Source organism: Urtica dioica, chromosome 4 (assembly GCF_054948205.1).
Source record: "Urtica dioica subsp. dioica isolate 48M chromosome 4, U.dioica_male_clone48M_v1_H2, whole genome shotgun sequence".
NCBI classification, from domain to species: Eukaryota; Viridiplantae; Streptophyta; class Magnoliopsida; order Rosales; family Urticaceae; genus Urtica; species Urtica dioica.
In genome coordinates this window covers 38,716,637-38,738,781 of record NC_142759.1, presented here as the reverse complement: position 1 = coordinate 38,738,781, position 22,145 = coordinate 38,716,637, and the positions used below count along the sequence as shown (strand labels likewise).

General features: G+C 41.7%; 2 protein-coding genes across 2 annotated transcripts; both read left to right on the top strand.

The window, feature by feature from the left end:
- Positions 1–3,343: 3,343 nt before the first annotated feature.
- Positions 3,344–4,036, top strand: LOC149401531 (uncharacterized). The gene is made up of 2 exons (XM_089610772.1): positions 3,344–3,704; positions 3,747–4,036. The coding sequence occupies exons 1-2, from the start codon at positions 3,344–3,346 to the stop codon at positions 4,034–4,036; spliced, it is 651 nt and encodes a 216-aa protein (XP_089466898.1).
- Positions 4,037–14,648: 10,612 nt separating this feature from the next.
- LOC149401530 (uncharacterized) lies at positions 14,649–15,020 on the top strand. Its single transcript, XM_089610771.1, has one exon. It carries the CDS (start codon positions 14,649–14,651, stop codon positions 15,018–15,020), a length of 372 nt encoding a protein of 123 aa, XP_089466897.1.
- The last annotated feature ends 7,125 nt before the right edge of the window (positions 15,021–22,145 follow it).

Here is a 22,145-nt window from a genome sequence, read left to right as displayed (position 1 = left end):
TGACAATGTGATATGATGACGTATTATATCACACGGCCATAACATGTTTATTGGGCCTTGTGAATTAATTTCATTTCATAGAATTTTACTAGAAAATTCTTAATGGGCTTTTCTTATGTTGTCATGAACAATTAAAAGAAAACCTAGAAAGCCTTTCTAGAAGGCTTTTGGCCGTCCAACCCAAGTGAATGGGAGACCAAATTTCGTGCAGCCCTTAGTGTGAAAGAGAGTTTATTTTGTGCACTAATGTATGAAGATACTTGCCAAAATAAAAAGAGGAAACAAATTTCCTCTAGGAGAGTATGACATGGGCGGCCAAGGCAAGCAAAATAGGAAACAAATTTGCTTCTAGATGGCAAGGCTTACACGTCCAAAATGAGAAAAGGAAATAAGGATTATTTCCTCATGAATATGTGATATTCTAAAGAAGAGGAAACTACCTTATTGAAGGTAAAGCCTCTCCTATAAATAGGAGCCTTATTCTTCTCATTTCATTCATTCCACATAAGTTAGAGATTGAGAGTCTCTCTCTCTAGAACTTGTGGCCGCCCCTCTCCTCTCTCTCTCCAGTCAATTTCGTTTTATTGTTTTGGCACCTAGGTCCTCATTTGACCTAGAGTTTAGCTCTGCGACTTCAAGACTCGTTCTTAAGTCGTAGTGTTTAAAAGTGCCCACTCACTGATTCCTTTATTTCGAGTGATTTAGTGATAGAAACTTTCGTGGTTGCTCGAGGTGCCGATGAAAGAAAGAGAGACGTGCTGCGAGGGGAGACGAGCGTTGCAAACTTTCCAAAAGCTTCTCAAAGTTCAAGCTTCAAGAAAGGTTAGTAAACTTCTTAGCTCATAATAGTTTTTATATATATGTACTTGCTCTTTGTCTAGGTTAGTAAAAATTGTTTTACTTGTAAAAGAAATTTTTTAAAATTCCGCCGCTTACCGAAGCGTTAATTATTTTCTTAAACCCTAGATCGATTCCAACATCCCGCAGATGCCCTCATGTACTTCGCAGAGGACCTTGGTCGACTCAACGCTATTGAGGCATCGGAAAAGTTTTGCGAGCCGAGCTTTTGGGCTAGCTCTATTAGAGGCTTGGAAGTCGTAGTGGAGGGCGTGACGTAACTTTTCCCCGTCGAGGTTAATCAGGACTATTCCGGCGCCAGCCCCCCGAGCATTAGATGCTTCGTCTATGTACAACTCCCAGATGGGACCCGTCGGGTCAACCTTTCTTTTCCGAGTTAATGCGTCATCGTTTAGGTCATTTTGTGCTCTTCCTATATCGGGAGTATAGGAGAATTCTTCCACAAAGTCGGCTAAGGCCTGCCCCTTTATAGCCGTTCTTGGGTGGAACTCCATCCCGTACTCGCTCAATTCTTGGGACCAGATCGCCATGCTAATCGATGTTCCCTTTTGAAGAGCTTTACCGATTGGATGCTCGGTTCGCACCGCAATTGGGTGAGCTTCGAAATACAGGCGTAGCTTCTTAGCTGCCGTTACGAGAGCCAGAGAAAGTTTCTCTATCTCGGTGTAGCGCGTCTCCGCGTCGAGTAAGGCTTTGCTCACGTAGTAGACCGGCCGTTGGACCTTGTCTTCTTCGCGGACCAGAACAGCACTTATAGTTCTTTCAGAGACGGCGAGATATACGTACAGCATCTCGCCCTCTCTTGGTTTAGAGAGGAATGGTGGGGACCCAAAGTAGGCCTTCATTTCCTGGAAGGCTTTTTCACATTCGTCTGTCCACTCAAAGCCATCCGTCTTCTTTAGAGCTTTGAAGAACGGTTGACACTTGCCGGTGGCTTTAGACACAAAGCGTGTCAGAGCTGCAACCCGACCAGTCAGGCTTTCCACCTCTTTGACTCGTCTTGGAGACTTCATTTCAAGAAGTGCCTTGATTTTTTCGGGATTCGCTTCTATTCCTCGTGCCTTGATTATGTTGATTTGATTATGTTTCTGTTGATATGAGATATAATATTATATTGATGTTGTGACTGGTGACGTAACCCACCGTCACGGCTCGTGAACCGGTGACGAGAGGTCGCGGGTCGTGACTGAGCTTACTGTTGCATTCTTTGTTGATAGGACGCGGATAGTTAGTAAGCAGCGACATTATTACCGTTTTCCGAACCCGTTTGACTAAGCCTCGGGAAATGCTAGTCTCTTTCTGGGAGTCTATAGATTTGTGTAGATAGCGATAGTTGCCATGTGACGTGTAAATATTAAAGGCATGAATGCAGGTTGTATATATCTTTTGACTTGATGAGGATATGAGAAATGTTTATGAGATCTCGTTTTGGGTTAGGATCGTGTGTTGATATGTTTTCTTTTCTCGCATTCTCGATGTTGTGACTTGGATTTCAACCATGCCCTCTTCCATGTGTAGAATTGAGCAGGCATGGGGCCTAGACGAGACCCGTCTAATGCCGAGAATGTTACAGCGGCGGATCTCGCGGAAATCAGACGCACGCTGGAGAGACAAGCTGTTGTCGCGACCTAAAGAGATTAGATGAATCGTAGGTTCGCGCAGCAGCTGGAAGAGCAGAATCGCACGATCACATAACTCTTAACGAGGCTGAACGCGCCGCCCTAACAGCACCCAGCAGCTCCAGTTCCAGGAGAACGACTAGAGAATCCACCGCCAGTGCTTGTGGATCCTCCTGAGGAGCTCAATTTCCAGATTCCTGACGTCGTTCCTCCTGTGAGCGAGCCGGTATATGAGAGGTTTCGAAAGCAGAAGCCTCCGACGTTTGACGGCCATGGGGATCCAGCTGCAGCGGAGAATTGGGTCAAGAAAATGCAGCAGATCTTCAACAGCTGTCTGATACCGAGAGAGTGGCTTGCGCTGTGAATCAACTGGAGGATGAGGCTAGGGGCTGGTGGGAAGTGATGGCGTCGTCGGAGAATGTCCACTCAATGACGTGGGTCCATTTCCTCAATCTGTGTCATGTGAAGTACCTGCGTGAAGCTAACCTGTCGAACAAGGTACGCGAGTTCATGAGCCTATGACAAGGTTCAATGTCGGTATCAGAATATACGACAAAGTTCGACACGTTAGCGAGGTTCGCTCCTTCCCTAGTCCCTACTGATCAGGCTAGAAAGATGAAATACATGCACGGGCTCAATGTGGATATCGTGAGCCAAGTGGATAGCGGCGATGATGGACCTCGCTCTTATGCTAACGCTGTGCAGAGAGCTTTTCGGATTGCCGGTTGGTGCGAGGGTGATCGGACTCCTGCACCGAAACCAATTGTTGCAACACATTCTGAAGCTGCGGTCCTAAACAGAGCGAATCAAGAAAAAGATTCAGATCCCCATCAAGATGGGAGAGTCGGCCGCAGCGAGGAGACGGAATGAGGTCCCAGCAAGGCTTGAGTTACCAACCTCAGGGAAGTTCTGGAAACCGATCACAATCGCTGAACCAAAGCAGAGGACGTGAAGATAGCGGACGTTCAGGGCTGCCTAATAAGAAGCCTAGGACCTCTGGAAGCAATCAGTCGCTCGTGTGCCGAAGGTGTGGCAGATCGCACGAGGGAGAGTGTTATGCTCGTGCGCTGGTGTGTTTCAGATGCGGGAAAGAGGGTCATCTGTCTCGGGTATGTGAGAATCCAGAAGTAAAGACCCCTGCACCCAAAGAGCAGCTGAAAGCTAATGCCAGAGTCTTCTCCATCCGTGAAGATGAAGTACGAGCAGGGTCGCCCACCGCTGTCACATGTTAGATTTTTGTGGATTCCTTCTCTGCATATGCATTGATAGATTTAGGAGCCACACATTCATTCATCGCATCTAGGAAGTCTGATCAGTTAGGTGAGCTTCAGAAGGAATTCTCGTACCCGTTCGTTACGGCTACGCCTTCTGGAGAAAAGTACCAGTTGTTATACTGGTATAGAGATGTGCCTATCCGAGTCCATGATCGGATAATGAAAGCAGACTTGATAGAATTGGAAATGGTGGACTATGACGTGATCCTTGAAATGGATTGGTTAAGTACCCACCATGCAATCATAGATTGCCGAAAGAAGTCGGTTCTGTTCCAGAACCCATGACTTGGACCGCTGTAGTTCCAAGGTTCCTCTCGAAAATCGAGTTTTCCGATCGTATCGGTGCTAAAGGCTGTGAAGATGATGCATCAGGGATGCGCTGGTTACCTTGCAAGCGTGGTAGACGTCACGAAGACAGTCAAGCCACAGCCGCAGGGGACTCCAGTTTCTAGAGATTTCAAGAGAACCTGGGAACTCGGTTGAAGTTTAGTACTGCTTTTCACCACCAAACCGATGGTCAAAGCGAACGAACGATCCGAGTATTGGAGGATATGCTTCGAGCTTGTGTTTTAGAATTCCAAGGCTCGTGGAGTCGTTACCTTCCGCTAGTTGAGTTCTCGTACAACAATAGCTATTAGACGACAATTAGTATGGCATCGTATGAAGCTTTGTATGGGCGGAAGTGTCGCTCTCCAGTTCATTGGGATGAAGCTGGTGAGGGCAAATTTGTCGGACCTGAGATGCTAGAGCAGACCACAAAAGCGGTTAAGAAGATCCAAGCTCGAATGAAGACGTCACAAAGTCGTCAGAAAAACTACGCTGACAGGCGTAGAATTGTTGGAATCGATCTAGGGTTTAAGAAAAAGATTAAACGCTTCGCAAAGCGGCGGAATTTTAAAAATTTTCTTTTTAAGTAAAACTAGTTTTTACTAACCTAGACAAGAGCATATGCATGTAAATAAAAACTAATATGAGCTTTAAAAGTTACTAACCTTTTTGATGCTTGAACGTTGATGAGCCTTTGGAAGGTTGGCAACGTTCGTCTCCCCTCGCAGCACGTCTCTCTTTTCTTTCCTCGGCACCTCGAGCAACCACGAAAGTTTCTATCACTAAATCACTCGAAAAGAAGGAATTAGTGAGTGGGCACTTTTAAACACTACGACTTGAGAACGAGTCTCGAAGTCGCAGAGCTAAAGACTAGGTCGAGTGAGGACCTAGGTGCCAAGACAAGAGAAAACCGAAAATAAACTAGAGAGAGAGAGAAGAGGACTTCGGCCAAGTTCTAGAGAGAGAGTCTCTCAAATCTCTTAAACTTGGATGAATCAATTGTGAGGAAATGGGGCTCCTATTTATAGGAGAGGTCTCACCTTCAATAAGGTAGTTTCCTCTTCTATAGAATATCACATATTCATGAGCAAAAATCCTTCATTTCCCATTCCTTGTTGGGCGCCCAAGGCTGCCTCCTAGAGGCAAGGATTTGTTTCCTTTTTTGTTCCTTGGCTTTCCCTTTTCTCACTTGGCCGAATTTCCCATTGCATGTGTGGGAAATTTGTTTCCTCTTTTTCTTTTGGCAAGTATCTAAATACATTTATGCACAAAATAAACTCTCTTTCCTTGGGTATTATGGGCGCCCATTTCACTTCTAGAAGGAGCTTCTAGAAGCTTCTTCATTTATTCATGAGAACATGAAAAAGGCCCATTAAGAGTTTTCAATAAAATTCTTATGAAATGAAATTAATTCACAAGGCCCAATTAATCATATTATGGCCGAGTGACATTAAGTCATCAAATGAACTTGTCAAAATTTATTGACATCCATTTCATCCTTATGTCTCAAAAGACAAAAATACCCTTTTAACTATTTTCGTTCTTGTTTTGGCATAGCTTCCAGTTTAACTATTCCTATCGATGTGATTCGTGACAGTGACCTCATGGACCCAAATGAACAAAGCTTTAGCTAAACACTTGGACTCAAAAGTTCACAAACCTTTTCCAAGTTTAGCTTAATGCCAACTGACTCCACTAAAGAGCTGACACTGAAAATCTCTCGGTTCAAATGAATTTATTTTCTACTCAAGAATTCGACCTAATTATGATGAGCGGATCCACTGAATATTATCTATGTTTACCCTTCATGAATGTCATCAGCTAGTCGGGATTTACTAAATTACCATTTTACCCTTCTAGCTGTTATTTCCTCAACTCCTTTGTCGCTTGTGAATAAGTTAGAAACAATGTATTGACGAGGAGCTAACAAGTCACATTGTTTCATCCAAAAGAGTCAAGACTCAATTTGGACACTGGCCAGTTCATTTATTCACACTCCAAGGAACAAAGCATGAGGTGACATACATTGCATTTCAGCAATCTTGTACATGAATTCCATATCTATGAGAACTTCACAAAGTTACTCATGACAGACTCACAACTTAGTACTTCACCAATAGGCCTTGTTCGGAATCACATAGTGAGTCCGAACTTTGACTTTCTCAAATGAGAATACTAAGGTGTGAAATGGCATGTCTCATTTCAGGATTAAGGTAAGCATGATGCAATTCATACATAGTGACTTCGAGACATAAGAGGTTAAATGGTTTGTTCTTATCTTGTCTCTAGAAGTGCACTGGTCAATTCAGTACCTTCGGAAGATACCTAGAAGAACTATAGAGTTCCTAACTCTCAATGCCTCATAACCAGACATCATAGATTCTTCTAACAATCATACTGAGGTCAATAGTCCTTTGACCCTAAGATTGCGAATATATCGTTTTAAGCAAACTACGAAGAGTTTGTTCATGCAAATCTACATTTGTCTCTTCGTAAGTTGTTAAGTTTGTTTATGGACTAAAAGACTATGGTTTTATCATAAAGCTTCAGACAAGGAAGATTGAATGAACGTTTCAACTTTATTAATGAATGAATAGGCAATTACAAGCAAGAGTCTTCATGAGACTTTATTACATCAAATGTTCAAAATAAAGACTACAACTCTTCTTGTGGGCACTATTGACAACAAACTCCCACTTGACTCAAAGAAGGTGTGTGTAGTCCTTCATGCCTAATCCCTCACGATGTTGGTCGAAGACCTTGTTCGCTAGGGCCTTGGTGAATGGATCTGCGAGGTTGTCCACCGTTGAGATCTTCTTCACTTCCACGTCTCCGCGCTGCACGATCTCTCGAATCAAATGGTATTTCCTCTCAATATGCTTAGAGCGCTTATGGCTTCTAGGTTCCTTTGAGTTAGCGACAGCCCCACTATTATCACAATAAAGGGTCATGGGCTCGTCGACGTTTGGAACAACTTCCAAATACTTAAGGAACTTTCTAAGCCATACAGCCTCTTTGGATGCTTCACAAGCAGCCACATATTCTGCTTCCATTGTGGAGTCAGCAATGCAAGATTGCTTAATACTTCTCCACACAACAGCTCCACCATTAAGGATGAACACAGATCCCGAAGTGGATTTCCTGGAATCCTTATCCGCTTGAAAATCGGAGTCGGTATATCCCGTCATAGTCAGGTCAGTACCTGAGTATGTAAGCATCAAGTTCCTAGTTCTTCGAAGATACTTAAGAACATGCTTAACAGCAATCCAGTGCTCGGGTCCAGGGTTGGATTGGAAACGACTAACTACGCCAACGGCGAAACATATATCAGGTCGGGTGCAAAGCATAGCATACATGAGTCTTCCTACGGCAGAGGCGTAAGGAATTTTCCTCATGTCTTCAATCTCTTGTGCAGTCTTGGGAGACTGGTCCTTAGAGAGTGAAACTCCATGCCTAAAGGGTGTTTGACCCCTCTTGCAGTCTTGCATCGAGAAGCGATCCATCACCTTATCAATATAAGATGCTTGAGAGAGCGACAGGGTCCGGTTTTTCCTATCTCGAAAGATTTGGATCCCCAGAATGTACGCGGCTTCTCCTAGATCCTTCATATCGAATTGCTTTGCTAGCCAGACCTTAACCTCAGATAACTTACCCACGTCATTACCAATGAGTAGTATATCATCGACATATAGTACCAGAAACACAACTTTGCCTTCGTGTATTAACTTGTAAACACAAGGCTCATCTATTGACTGTTCAAAGCCGAAGCTCTTTACAGTTTCATCGAATCTAATATTCCATGACCTAGATGCTTGCTTTAGTCCATAAATGGATTTAAGCAACTCACAAACCTTGGTCTCTTGACCTTTATCCACGAAACCGTCTGGTTGAGCCATGTAAATGCGCTCGTCAAGATTGCCATTCAGAAAGGCTGTCTTGACATCCATTTGCCAGATCTCATAGTCGAGAGCTGCAGCTATGGATAGGAGTATGCGGATGGATTTAAGTATCGCGACTGGCGAGAAGGTTTCTTCATAGTCAATCCCTTCTTGTTGGGTATAACCCTTTGCCACAAGTCGTGCTTTGAACGTCTCAACGTTCCCATCAGGACCCCTTTTCTTCTTGTATATCCACTTACACCCTACGGGTTTAATCCCTTCAGGAAGGTCTACAAGTTTCCAGACTTTGTTGACATACATCGAGTGCATCTCAACTTTCATGGCGTCAAGCCAAAGGTTTGATTCAGAACAAGCCATTGCTTGGCTATAGGAAACAGGATCATCCATGTCGGAGACGGCTACAAGAGAGTCTCCATAAGACATGTACCTGTCAGGCTTTTGAGTAGCCCTCCCACTACGTCTAAGTACTACTTGACGAGATTCTGACGAGTTAGGTTGTGTTTCAGTTGGGGTAAGAACAGTTCTTACAGATGAGGTAGAAGCTTCCTCACCCAACTTTTCTTCAAGCACAATTTTGCTTCTAGGTTTCGCATCCTTCATAAAGTCCTCCTCAATAAAACGAGCATTCGTGCTAACGAAAGTCTTATCGTCCTCGGGACTATAGAAAGTAAAACCTTTGGTTTCCTTCGGATATCCTACAAACAGGCACAATTCTGACCTACTAGCCAACTTGCTAGTCTTTTGCCTCAGCACGTGTGCAGGGCAACCCCAAATTCGGATGCGGCCAAGATTCACTTTACGGCCAGTCCATCGTTCATAAGGAGTACCAGGAACCGTTTTGGACGGAACTTGGTTCAGAATGTAGGCGGCTGTTTCGAGGGCATATCCCCAAAAGGAAAGCGGGAGTGATGAGTAACTCATCATCGATCTAACCATCTCCATAAGAGTTCGGTTTCTTCTCTCTGACACTCCGTTTTGTTGAGGTGTGCCAGGCGCGGTAAGCTGAGAAGCGATACCTTCTTCTTTAAGAAAGTCATCGAACTCTCCAGACATATACTCACCACCTCGATCAGATCGAAGGGTTTTGATCACTTTGCCAGTTTGCTTTTCCACTAAAGCCCTAAAGACCTTAAATACGTTAAAGGTCTCGGATTTGTGTTTAAGCAAATAGACAAACCCATATCTTGAGTAATCATCAGTGAAGGTAACGAAGTATTCGTATCCTCCACGTGCCTGTTGGCTGAGCGGACCACATACATCAGAATGTATTAGTTCCAGCAACTCAGTGGCTCTTCGACCTTTATCAGAGAAAGGTCGCTTAGTCATTTTTCCTTCTATGCAGGATTCACAAGTAGGTAGTGAACCTATTGCAGAGGCTTGGAGTGGACCATCCCTCACAAGTCTCTTAATCATTTCTAGACTGATATGACCAAGTCTTAAGTGCCATAGGTGTGTTGATTTTGTTAGATCGGAGGATTCAGAAAGTATGATCCTCTTTGGCTCCCTAATTAGATCATTATCTATTTCGGTGTCTAAAAGAGAAGGTTGAGTGGGATAGATGTAGAAAAGAGCATTCTTCATACATGCATCAGTGACAAAAGAATTATCAGGAAACGAAATACGAATTCCATTCTTAATGAACTTTAAACAATAATCTTGCTCACGAAGACGAGCAACGGATATTAAGTTCTTCCCAAAGGTAGGAACAAAATATACATTATTCAAGTTTAAAGTGCGGTCTTCAAAAGACAGCGTCACAGATCCCACAGCCTTTGCAGACACCAGGCTCCCATCACCCCATTTGAAACAGAACTCGCCTTCCTCTAAGCTTTTGGTTTTCTTGAAACCATTCAAGGAACAGCAAATATGGTTAGTAGCAGCGGAGTCAAGAATCCACGTTGATACATTATCAGCTACTAAGCATGCTTCGGTAACTAGTACAATACTATGTTCCTTTGCTTTGAGATAGGCGGCACAGTTCTTTTTGTCGGCCTTGTAAGGTCTCTTCACAGTTTCAGAGGCGGAGGCTTTTTGCTCAGTAGCATGTGCCTCTCCTTGATTCCTCTTTCTCTTAGTGAAACCTACAGCAGTGTGAAGTTCCTCCATAAGCTTGGTAGCAGTGTACTCTAGCTTGTTTATGGAGTAGTTCATCTTGGAGGTATCAAGAGACGCGGGGAGAGTTTCTAAGATCATATCTATGAGATCCTTCCCATCAGTCTCAGATCCTAGGATTTCCATTTTATTTAGAAAACTAATGATCAGTATCATAAAGTCTCTAACAGGAGTCCTAGCCTTCATATGACAGTTCATAAACTGTCGGACTGCTTTTTGCCTTGCTTGACGCCTTTGCCCTCCAAAACTCTCAAGGAGATTGTAGAGCATGTCAGCGGCAGTCTCGATGTCACGATGTTGCTTGTTCAGCATATTGTTCATAGATGCTAAGATATAGCACCTCACAATCTCATTGGATCGAAGCCAGGCCGCTAAGGCGTCATTGTCCTCTTGAGTTGAATCATCATTCGTCAGAGGAGGACACGGGGTGGTGAGTACCCATTTGTGCTTGTTAACGGTAGGTATTATGTCGAGGTTACGTTTCGAATCTACGTAGTTTTCGTTTTCGAGTTTGATCGAGGAAAGAAAGATAGAGAGATGGTTGAGAGACATATTGCCTATATAAGTTGAAACAAGTTTATGATTAGTCTTTGGTTTAGGATTTAAGTTTTATTAAGACTTTTGTAAAACCCAAAGGTGTTATAAACCAAACGATAATTTACTCCCTCAAGAGAAGGCCGCAAAAAATCTCCTTTTATAAGTAAATGACACATCATTAATGCTAAGCCAAGATGTCAGTACATCATTTTGACTAGCCACCTTGTAAATTGGTTTGATCACTCATATCCTTTCGCAGAGCCTTAAGGAAGGATACTAGGGATTGAGCCTAAGTGTGCAACCAACCACTTAGTCCAAAAGATCAGCTTTGAAAAACAATCCCCCAAGGGGAGGCCTTGCCATCATTGCATCACTCTCGGACGTAGCTCATTGAGCAATGATCGAAGCAATAACGCCTTGGAGTACTCACATTTAAGTGAGGGTCGCAAGAGCGGCTCTTAGTCCCACGTTATTGCATCTTTCACTAGTGTTGGGGATCGCGGGTTACAAACAACGAGTATAACCCTCCCACTTAGTTTTTGGAGTTGGTTCATCGACTCTTTTAAGTTCGGAAACAGATTTCCTAGTTAGAGAGCGACGGAGCGGACAACTAGAAGAGAATCCTAGATCGACATGTTCAGAGCAGTATTAGTGCATAAAGGCACAAGGGACATACTCGATCTTTTCCTATTTTCTATTTCGGGAGAGTGCGTGAGGGAAGTGTGAACTTCAACTCACTCGAACACTTGAAAGTTTGAGATTACACATCTTTTTATTTTTCGGTTTTGTCTACAAAGAGACCTCCCACTCAAAATTTCAAGAGCATATAGATTTTGAACATATGTGATATAGATATAGTTTTGAAAACATTTTGAAAATTTATTTGATTTGGATGACAAAATATTTTCAAGTTTGAAAGTGAAAACGGTTTTTCAAAATTCAAACTAGTTTTGTAAAAATTCAATTTCAATTAATCTTTCAAAAAACAAAACTTTTAATCTTTACACATCATGTTTATAATCATATGAAAAACATTTTTGCTCAAGAAAGTTTTCTCATTAGAGTTCTATAACTCATGGTAGTGGGGTTTGAAAATCCGGATTTCTAAAAAACTGGAGTTTCAGACAGCCGCGCACCTCGGAGTAAAATCGCCATAACTGGCGGCTCCGATGTCCTTTTGAGCCGAAACCGGTGGCATTGGACAGAGGACAGACAGAGCTTTAATTTGATTCAAGAATCATTAAATTTCGATTTCTGAGCAGAGAGTTATGCCGCTTTTAATGCGGGTCTACATTCCAGCTCGAAGAAAAGAAATAAATTAAAGCTTTGTCCTTTTAGGTGCGAAAAAGAATCGAGTGTAACGGAACGTTTTAAGATGTTGTTTAAAGCTTTTATTTGTGTTTTATTAGCAGGGTAATAACAATGCATAAAAGAAATAACAACAAGCATAAAACGATTCAAGTAAAAATAAGAAACTAGCAAGATAACAAAACTAGTCACAAAATTTTACTCGAAATTTCTCAATCCTTTAAAACACGTTTTTCAATATAAAAAATTAAAAACTTTTAGAACTGATTCTAATGTGTTTTAACATCATCCCAAACTCATAGAAAAACAACATGGTTTTTAATTTAAAGGCATGAGCAATAAATTAAAAAAAATCTAAGATTACAATTCTAACTTGTCACAAAATTAGTAAACTTTCGAAAACGATTTTCAAGCTCATAATTTAAAACATGCACATGCATTCCTTTGACCATAGCTCTGATACCATTTGTTGGAATCGATCTAGGGTTTAAGAAAAAGATTAAACGCTTCGCAAAGCGGCGGAATTTTAAAAATTTTCTTTTTAAGTAAAACTAGTTTTTACTAACCTAGACAAGAGCATATGCATGTAAATAAAAACTAATATGAGCTTTAAAAGTTACTAACCTTTTTGATGCTTGAACGTTGATGAGCCTTTGGAAGGTTGGCAACGTTCGTCTCCCCTCGCAGCACGTCTCTCTTTTCTTTCCTCGGCACCTCGAGCAACCACGAAAGTTTCTATCACTAAATCACTCGAAAAGAAGGAATTAGTGAGTGGGCACTTTTAAACACTACGACTTGAGAACGAGTCTCGAAGTCGCAGAGCTAAAGACTAGGTCGAGTGAGGACCTAGGTGCCAAGACAAGAGAAAACCGAAAATAAACTAGAGAGAGAGAGAAGAGGACTTCGGCCAAGTTCTAGAGAGAGAGTCTCTCAAATCTCTTAAACTTGGATGAATCAATTGTGAGGAAATGGGGCTCCTATTTATAGGAGAGGTCTCACCTTCAATAAGGTAGTTTCCTCTTCTATAGAATATCACATATTCATGAGCAAAAATCCTTCATTTCCCATTCCTTGTTGGGCGCCCAAGGCTGCCTCCTAGAGGCAAGGATTTGTTTCCTTTTTTGTTCCTTGGCTTTCCCTTTTCTCACTTGGCCGAATTTCCCATTGCATGTGTGGGAAATTTGTTTCCTCTTTTTCTTTTGGCAAGTATCTAAATACATTTATGCACAAAATAAACTCTCTTTCCTTGGGTATTATGGGCGCCCATTTCACTTCTAGAAGGAGCTTCTAGAAGCTTCTTCATTTATTCATGAGAACATGAAAAAGGCCCATTAAGAGTTTTCAATAAAATTCTTATGAAATGAAATTAATTCACAAGGCCCAATTAATCATATTATGGCCGAGTGACATTAAGTCATCAAATGAACTTGTCAAAATTTATTGACATCCATTTCATCCTTATGTCTCAAAAGACAAAAATACCCTTTTAACTATTTTCGTTCTTGTTTTGGCTTAGCTTCCAGTTTAACTATTCCTATCGATGTGATTCGTGACAGTGACCTCATGGACCCAAATGAACAAAGCTTTAGCTAAACACTTGGACTCAAAAGTTCACAAACCTTTTCCAAGTTTAGCTTAATGCCAACTGACTCCACTAAAGAGCTGACACTGAAAATCTCTCGGTTCAAATGAATTTATTTTCTACTCAAGAATTCGACCTAATTATGATGAGCGGATCCACTGAATATTATCTATGTTTACCCTTCATGAATGTCATCAGCTAGTCGGGATTTACTAAATTACCATTTTACCCTTCTAGCTGTTATTTCCTCAACTCCTTTGTCGCTTGTGAATAAGTTAGAAACAATGTATTGACGAGGAGCTAACAAGTCACATTGTTTCATCCAAAAGAGTCAAGACTCAATTTGGACACTGGCCAGTTCATTTATTCACACTCCAAGGAACAAAGCATGAGGTGACATACATTGCATTTCAGCAATCTTGTACATGAATTCCATATCTATGAGAACTTCACAAAGTTACTCATGACAGACTCACAACTTAGTACTTCACCAATAGGCCTTGTTCGGAATCACATAGTGAGTCCGAACTTTGACTTTCTCAAATGAGAATACTAAGGTGTGAAATGGCATGTCTCATTTCAGGATTAAGGTAAGCATGATGCAATTCATACATAGTGACTTCGAGACATAAGAGGTTAAATGGTTTGTTCTTATCTTGTCTCTAGAAGTGCACTGGTCAATTCAGTACCTTCGGAAGATACCTAGAAGAACTATAGAGTTCCTAACTCTCAATGCCTCATAACCAGACATCATAGATTCTTCTAACAATCATACTGAGGTCAATAGTCCTTTGACCCTAAGATTGCGAATATATCGTTTTAAGCAAACTACGAAGAGTTTGTTCATGCAAATCTACATTTGTCTCTTCGTAAGTTGTTAAGTTTGTTTATGGACTAAAAGACTATGGTTTTATCATAAAGCTTCAGACAAGGAAGATTGAATGAACGTTTCAACTTTATTAATGAATGAATAGGCAATTACAAGCAAGAGTCTTCATGAGACTTTATTACATCAAATGTTCAAAATAAAGACTACAACTCTTCTTGTGGGCACTATTGACAACAAGAATGCCTCTTGAGTTTGGAAGCAGGAGATAATATTTTTCTGAAGATCTTACCCTTGCGAGGAGTTATGAGGTTTGGAAAGAAAGGAAAGCTCAGTCCAAGGTATGTTGGACCTTTTGAGATCATTGAGCGTGTAGGCAAGACAGCTTATCGCTTGGCATTGGCACGGTCTATGTCCAACCTTTATGATGTATTCCACGTGTCCATGTTACGGAAGTACGTGTCTGAACCTTCGCATGTTCTACAAGAGAAAGAGGTTGAGATCTCTCTTGAAGTCAGATATGAAGAGCCAGCTGTAGCGATTCTTGATCGCAAGGATAAAGTTTTAAGGAATAAGACCATTCCTTTGGTCAAGGTTTTGTGGAAGAGGCATGCTGTAGAAGAAGCTACATGGGAGCTCGAGAGTGAGATGCAAAAGAAGTACCCTACTCTATTTTAAGTTTCGAGGACGAAACTCTTTAAGGGGGTAGGGATTGTAAAGGATAAACTTTTGAATCTCGCTGTTTGTAATTTACGGTTAATAAATGAGCTTTCGTGTGTTACAAGTAAGTTCTTGAATGAATTATGGACGTTGAAGTTTATAGAGTTAATTTAAATTATTTTAAGGTAATGGAAAATCTCGGAATAAATAAAGGATTTATCGAGTTCGTCTCGAATAATAAATTATTTTCTGAGGAAATATGCCGGAATTTAATTTAAGAAATAAATTCTCAAGGATGAGAATTATTTCCGAGAAACCATAAATATATTTAAATTAATCAAGAACGAACGAGGAAAATATTGGTTTGAATAACTTAATTAAAAGTTCGAGCGAGTACGGTTTTAGTCACAAAATTTTGTGCAAGGACGTAATTGTCATGATTTTGGAGTTATTTGAAAATAAAAATGTGAGTTTGGGGGTTGATTTAAGAAGATGGAGGGAAAAATGGGTTTGATGAATAAATTCATTTTCTCTCTTCTTATCCCCTCTTTCTCTTATCTTCTTCTTCCTTCTATTATGTTCCTTCACGTGCAAAAAGAGAAATCTCCTTCTCTTCTTCTCTTCCTCACCCGTGCGATACTCAGACCAAGGAAAAAAAAAATGACAACCACCACCGAGCTGCCCTCTCAGCCGGTCAACTCACCTCGTCACCCTTGCATCTTCCCTTCTTCTTCTCTGCTCGCGCTTGGCCAGCAACACCACCACCGAGAGCTCCCATCACCGCACGCGCCTTGGCTGAGGAACCGAGAACCAGCGCCGTAAAGCGAGAGCCGTCGTGAGCTAGTGGACGCCAGTGAAGAAGAGGTTGAACGCCGGAGAGTTCGATTCCTCCAAAAACAAGGTGAATTTATTTCACCCAAATTGAAATCCAAGATTAGGGTTTCATGAAATTGAATTGGGGGTTTCGTGTTCTTTGTTGATTTCTGGAAAATTGGAGGTTTTTAATGAATGGTTGTTGAGCTCGTTTTTTAACATCAATGCTGTGAATTGGAGGATTGAACTCAAATTTGTTGGGTTTTGATTTTGGCCGTGTAGCTTGGTTTTTTAGCCGTGTGTTTTGAATTGTAAATCCTGTGGTGTTGATGCTGGGTTTGATGGAGGCTGTGATGATTTGGTATTGATGTGGTTTGATTTGGAATTTGTTGTTGGCCGTGTGTCACTTGGCCGTGAGACTTGTTTTGGATATGTGATTCATTTTGATTATCGTGTGGAATGATTCTGAGCCTCGGAAATTTGGAATTTCTAGTGTGGGTTTTTATTATCTGGAATTGAAATTGATTTGAGAATTGGGGTTTGGAAATGGTTTTAAGTTTTAGTTGTGATTTGGTTTTGGAATTGGTTTGATATGAGAATAAAGATTTGAGAATTTGATTTGGAATTGATGAAAAGGATTTGAGATGTGATATATGTAGGATCGGTTTTTATGAGTGGTTTTTTGAGATAGAAATGTGAAGTTTATGTCAACTAAAGTGATTTGTTGACAAGTTATGTGGTTTACTGACATGTTTGAGAATTTATGACAAGTTGGAAATGTTGTGACGTTGAGGTTTGAGTTAGATGTTCGTTTCGAGTCGGGAACTTGATTTTGGGAATTGATCGTGATGTTTGTTTTCTGAATTTCACAACTCAGTCACAGATCGGATAGAATCGAGCAAGAGCCGACCGAACTGAACTCGTCGAAGCCGAAGTATAGCGAATTCAAAAAAAGTTTTTAAAGCTCGATCTCACTCGTGAGTCGTTTATCGCTTTATAGCGTTAGACTCGAGTCTTAAGTTTGGATTTGAGATTTGTACTCAAGGATTATAAATTATTTATTAAGAGATGTTCGAGAATTTAATTTTTGATTAATTCATTTAGAATTCTCGGTTTGTACTATTTTCGGATTATTCATTTAATTTATTTAAGACTCGTTAAATAAGGATTTAGATTTTATTTCGTACTCGTTCTTCCGTACAAACTCGCACGGGTCTTGAATAAGTTTAAATTACGAAAAGCCGGGAAATAAGTGAATTAAATTCTCGAACCCCTGAACCGACTCGCAATGAATCCCGATAACGAACCTTAAGCTTGTCATCACCTCTTGGATCATTGACTGATGAGATTTCAACTTTCGGCTTTAGTTTCTCGACGCTTCAGAACGTGATATCGCTCCAGGACGTGGGAAGCGTGAAAAGCAAGGAAACTCCGAAAGTCAACCAATTTTCAGACGATCTTTTCCGGGTAAGTGTGGAGACTTAAGTCAACTACATACCAAGGGAATAACCCTGTTTACGTGCATTATTGCTTGTTAGTAAACAAGAATAGGAAAAGCTTTAAAATCGAATAATCTCAAAGATTAAGGCTTCGGCCGCTTTTCCTGAAAACTTAGCGTGAGTTCGCTCAATAAGTTCAAACGTAAGATTTGTGAAACCCAGCCTCTGTTACGTGATTTAATCATTCCTTAGGCTGTGAGTGACCCGTTAGCAATGGGGAGACAGGAGAGGCGTGTTTAACTCTCGAATTCAAATCGATAGTAGAAGTACCGGGAGTCATATCCCGAGTCTTCAACCTAAAACACTAACGAGCATAAAAGGGAAATGAAATTTCTTTCAGGATTTATCCTGAGTCCCTCTCCTGTAAGTAGCATAGGTGTGTACTCTGAGTGCAGCAGAGTACCCGAACCTTAAAGAATTGTTGTGTCGATGGTACCAAAATGAAATGAACCCTGACGGGCTATGAGGGCCTGAGGGATGGCGCTGAGTATTCATTTATCGGGAAGTCGACCAAGAGTCGCACCCGATCTTATTGCTAGGTTATGAGGACCTGAAGAACGCACCTTGACGGGCTATGAGGGCCTGAGGGTTGCGTCGATGTCGAATGAAGTTGGTACCATTAGTGGATCCCAGACAAACGTTAAAACTCTTAGGCCGCCGGACGACTGCTGCTCGAAGTCTAAGGCTGGTCTCTTGTCGTTCTGAAGGTTATAGCGGGGGATGTGTGTAACCTTAAAGACGACAAGTACTAGTTAGAGTGTGTACACATGAATCATGCTCTAGACTTGTTAGATTGCATCTATGCATTCTTATGTGCTTGTTTGCACGTCACATGTTATCACATGGCATTTGGTCGCTTTATTTTCTAAGTTAGACTACCACTTGCTGAGTCAATCGACTCATAGTTTATGACCCTTGGTAATGTAGAAAAGGGCAAGGCGCCGATGTGAGCAAGGAGTTGAAGACGAAGGCCGGACGTGTATCTCTTGACCTTTCGGCTAGTGGAGACTCACCCGGGACCAATCTCTTCTATAGTAATAACTATATTTTGTTGAACCCCTTCCGTAAACTACGCTCCTAAAAATATCTCTTGTAATTATACGTTAACCCAGGAGCGGTTATGTAAATATTTAGAGTCGTAGTGAGACTTAAAGTTTGAATTGAGAAAAACGAAAAATTTACCCAGGTTTTTATATAACGACTTATAATACTTATATGATATCGTATTACGTTTAACATAAGTATTATGATTATTATGTTGATTTGATTCTGTTTCTGTTGATATGAGATATAATATTATATTGATGTTTTGACTTGTGACGTAACCCACCGTCGCGGCTCGTGAACCGATGACAAGAGGTCGCGGGTCGTGACAAAAGCAGTCCTTAGGGCAGGCTTTGTTAAGATCTTTGTAGTCTATACAAATTCACCACTTCCCATTAGGCTTTTTCTCCATTACCACGTTGGCGACCCACATGGGGTACTTAGCCTCTCGGATGAAGTTTGCGGCGAGGAGTTTCTCGACCTCTTCATTTATGGCCAGGTATCGTTCTGGGTTGAACGTTCGTCTAGCCTGCACCTTTTCGGCGACCTTCGGGTCGTCGTTCAATCGGTGCACTATAGCCACATATTCTGCTTCCATCGTGGAGTCAGCAATGCAAGATTGCTTAATACTCGTCAAGACAACAACTCCACCATTAAGGATGAACACAAATCCTGACGTGGATTTCCTGGAATCCTTATCCGCTTAAAAATCGGAGTCCATATATCCCGTCATAGTCAGGTTAATACCTGAATATGTAAGCATCAAGTTCCTAGATCTTCGAAGATACTTGAGAACATGCTTAAGAGCAATCCAGTGCTCATCCAGTGCTCGGGTCCAGGGTTGGATTGAAAACGGCTAACTACGCCAACTGCGAAGCAGATATCCGGTCTAGTACAAAGCATAGCATACATGAGGCTTCCTACGGCTGACGCGTAAGGAATTTTCCTCATGTCTTCAATCTCTTGTGCAGTCTTGGGAGACTGGTCCTTAGAGAGCGAGACTCCATGCCTAAAGGGTATTTGGCTCTTCTTGGAGTCTTGCATCGAGAAGTGATCCATCACCTTATTAATATAAGATGCTTGAGAGAGCGACAGAGTCCGGTTTTTCCGATCTTGAAAGATTTGGATCCCCAGAATGTACGCGGCTTCTCCTAGATCCTTCATATCGAATTGCTTTGCTAGCCAGACCTTAACCTTAGATAACTTACCCACATAATTACCTATGAGTAATATATCATCGACATATAGTACCAAAAACACAACTTTGCCTTCGTGTATTAACTTGTAAACACACGGCTCATTTATTGACTGCTCAAAGCCGAAGCTCTTCACAGTTTCATTGAATCAAATATTCCATGACCTAGATGCTTGCTTTATTCTATAAATGGAATTAAGCAACTCAGAAACCTTGGTCTCTTGACCTTCTTCCATGAAACCGTCTGGTTGAGCCATATAAATGCGCTCGTCAAGATTTCCATTCAGGAAGGCAGTCTTGACATCCATTTGCCAGATCTCATAATCGAGAGTTGCAGCTATGGATAGAAGTATGCGGATGGACTTAAGCATCGCGACTGGCGAGAGGTTTCTTCATAGTCAATCCCTTCTTTTTTGGTATAACCCTTAGCAACTAGTCATGCTTTGAACGTCTCAATGTTCCCATCCGGACCCCTTTTTTCTGGTATATCCACTTACACCCCATGGGTTTAATCCCTTCAAGAAGGTCTACAAGTTTCCAGACTTTGTTGACATACATCCAGTGCATTTCAACTTTCATGGCGTCAAGCCAAAGGTTAGATTCAGAACAAGCCATCACTTGGCTATAGGAAACAGGATCATCCATGTAAGAGACGGCTACGAGAGTGTGTCCATAAGCTAGTCGGGATTTACATAATTACCATTTTACCCTTCTAGCTGTATTTCCTCAACTTCTTTGTCGCTTATGAATAAGTCAGAAACAATGTATTGACGAGGAGCTAACAAGTCACATTGTTTCATCCAAAAGAGTCAAGACTCAATTTGGACACTGGCCAGCTCATTTATTCACATTCCAAGGAACAAAGCATGAGGTGATATACATTGTATTTCAGCAATCTTGTACATGAATTCCATATCTATGAGAACTTCACAAAGTTACTCATGACATTCTCACAACTTAGTACTTCGCCAATAGGTCCTGTTCGGAATCACAAAGTGAGTCCGAACTCTAACTTTCTCAAATGAGAATACGTAAGCTGTGAAATGGCATGTCTCATTTTAGGATTAAGGTAAGCACGATGCAATTCATACGTAGTGACTTCGAGACATAAGAGGTTAAATGGTTTTTTCTTATTTTGTCTCTAGAAGTGCACTGGTCAATTCAGTACCTTCGGAAGATACCTAGAAGAACTATAGAGTCTCCAACTCTCAATGCCCCATAACCAGTGTTACCAGTCATTTTCTGGACACCAGAAATTCAAAAAAGATTCAATGCCGGCCGGGCTTTGCCGGCCGGAAACCTAACGGGCCCCGGCCCACCGGGCCCGAGCGCCCTGACGCACCCACGACTTGGCACGGCCGGCACGCGCGCACCTGCTCCCCCGGCACTGGGGCCCCCGGCCCAATGGGCCTCAGCGTGCCCTAGCGCGCCTGGCTCGCACGCACCCTGCGCCCCGGCCGTCCCGGCCCGCGCGCACTCCCGCGCCCCGGCCGTCCCGGCCCGAACGCGTGCTCCCGCGCCCCGGCCTCCCCGGCCTCCCGCACCCCGGCCTCCCCGGCCTCCCGCGCCCCGGCCTCCCGGCCCCCGCGCGTGTTGGAATTGATCTAGGGTTTAAGAAAACGTTTAACGCTTCGCAAAGCGGCGGAATTTTAAAAATTTTCTTTTCAAGTAAAAACAGTTTTTTACTAACCTAGACAAAGAGCAAGTACATATAAATAAAAACTATTATGAGCTAAGAAGTTTACTAACCTTTCTTGAAGCTTGAACTTTGAGAAGCTTTTGGAAAGTTGCAACGCTCGTCTCCTCGCAGCACGTCTCTCTTTCTTTCCTCAGCAACTCGAGCAACCACGATAGTTTCTATCACTAAATCACTCGAAATAAAAGGAATCAGTGAGTGGGCACTTTTAAACACTACGACTTAAGAACGAGTCTTGAAGTCGCAGAGCTAAACTCTAGGTCAAATGAGGACCTAGGTGCCAAAACAATAAAACGAAATTGAAGAGAGAGAGATAGAGGATCGGCCAAGTTTAGAGAGAGAAGCTCTCAATCTCTAAACTTTGGAATGTATGAAATGTGAAGAAAGGGGCTCCTATTTATAGGAGAGGTCTCACCTTCAATAAGGTAGTTTCCTCTTCTATAGAATATCACATATTCATGAGCCAATTTCCCCATTTTTCTCTTGAGACACTCGGCCAACATAGGCTTCAATAAGCCTTGGATTTGTTTCCTTTTTTGTTCCATGCCTTGCCTTTTTCTCAACTTTGCCGAAATTCTTAAGCATCCATATGCAAATTTGTTTCCTCTTTTTCTTTTGGCAAGTATCTTGATACATTTATGCACAAAATAATATCTCCTATTTCTCTATAGGGTAGGCGCCCAAACTCATTCTAGAAGGAGCTTCTAGAAGCTTCTTCATTTGTTCATGACAACATGAGAAAGGCCCATTAAGAATTTTCAATAAAATTCTTATGAAATGAAATTAATTCACAAGGCCCAATTATTTCAATATGGCCGAGTGACATTAAGTCATCAAATGAACTTGTCAAAAAATTTATAGACATCCATTTTATCCTATGTCTCAAAAGACAAAAA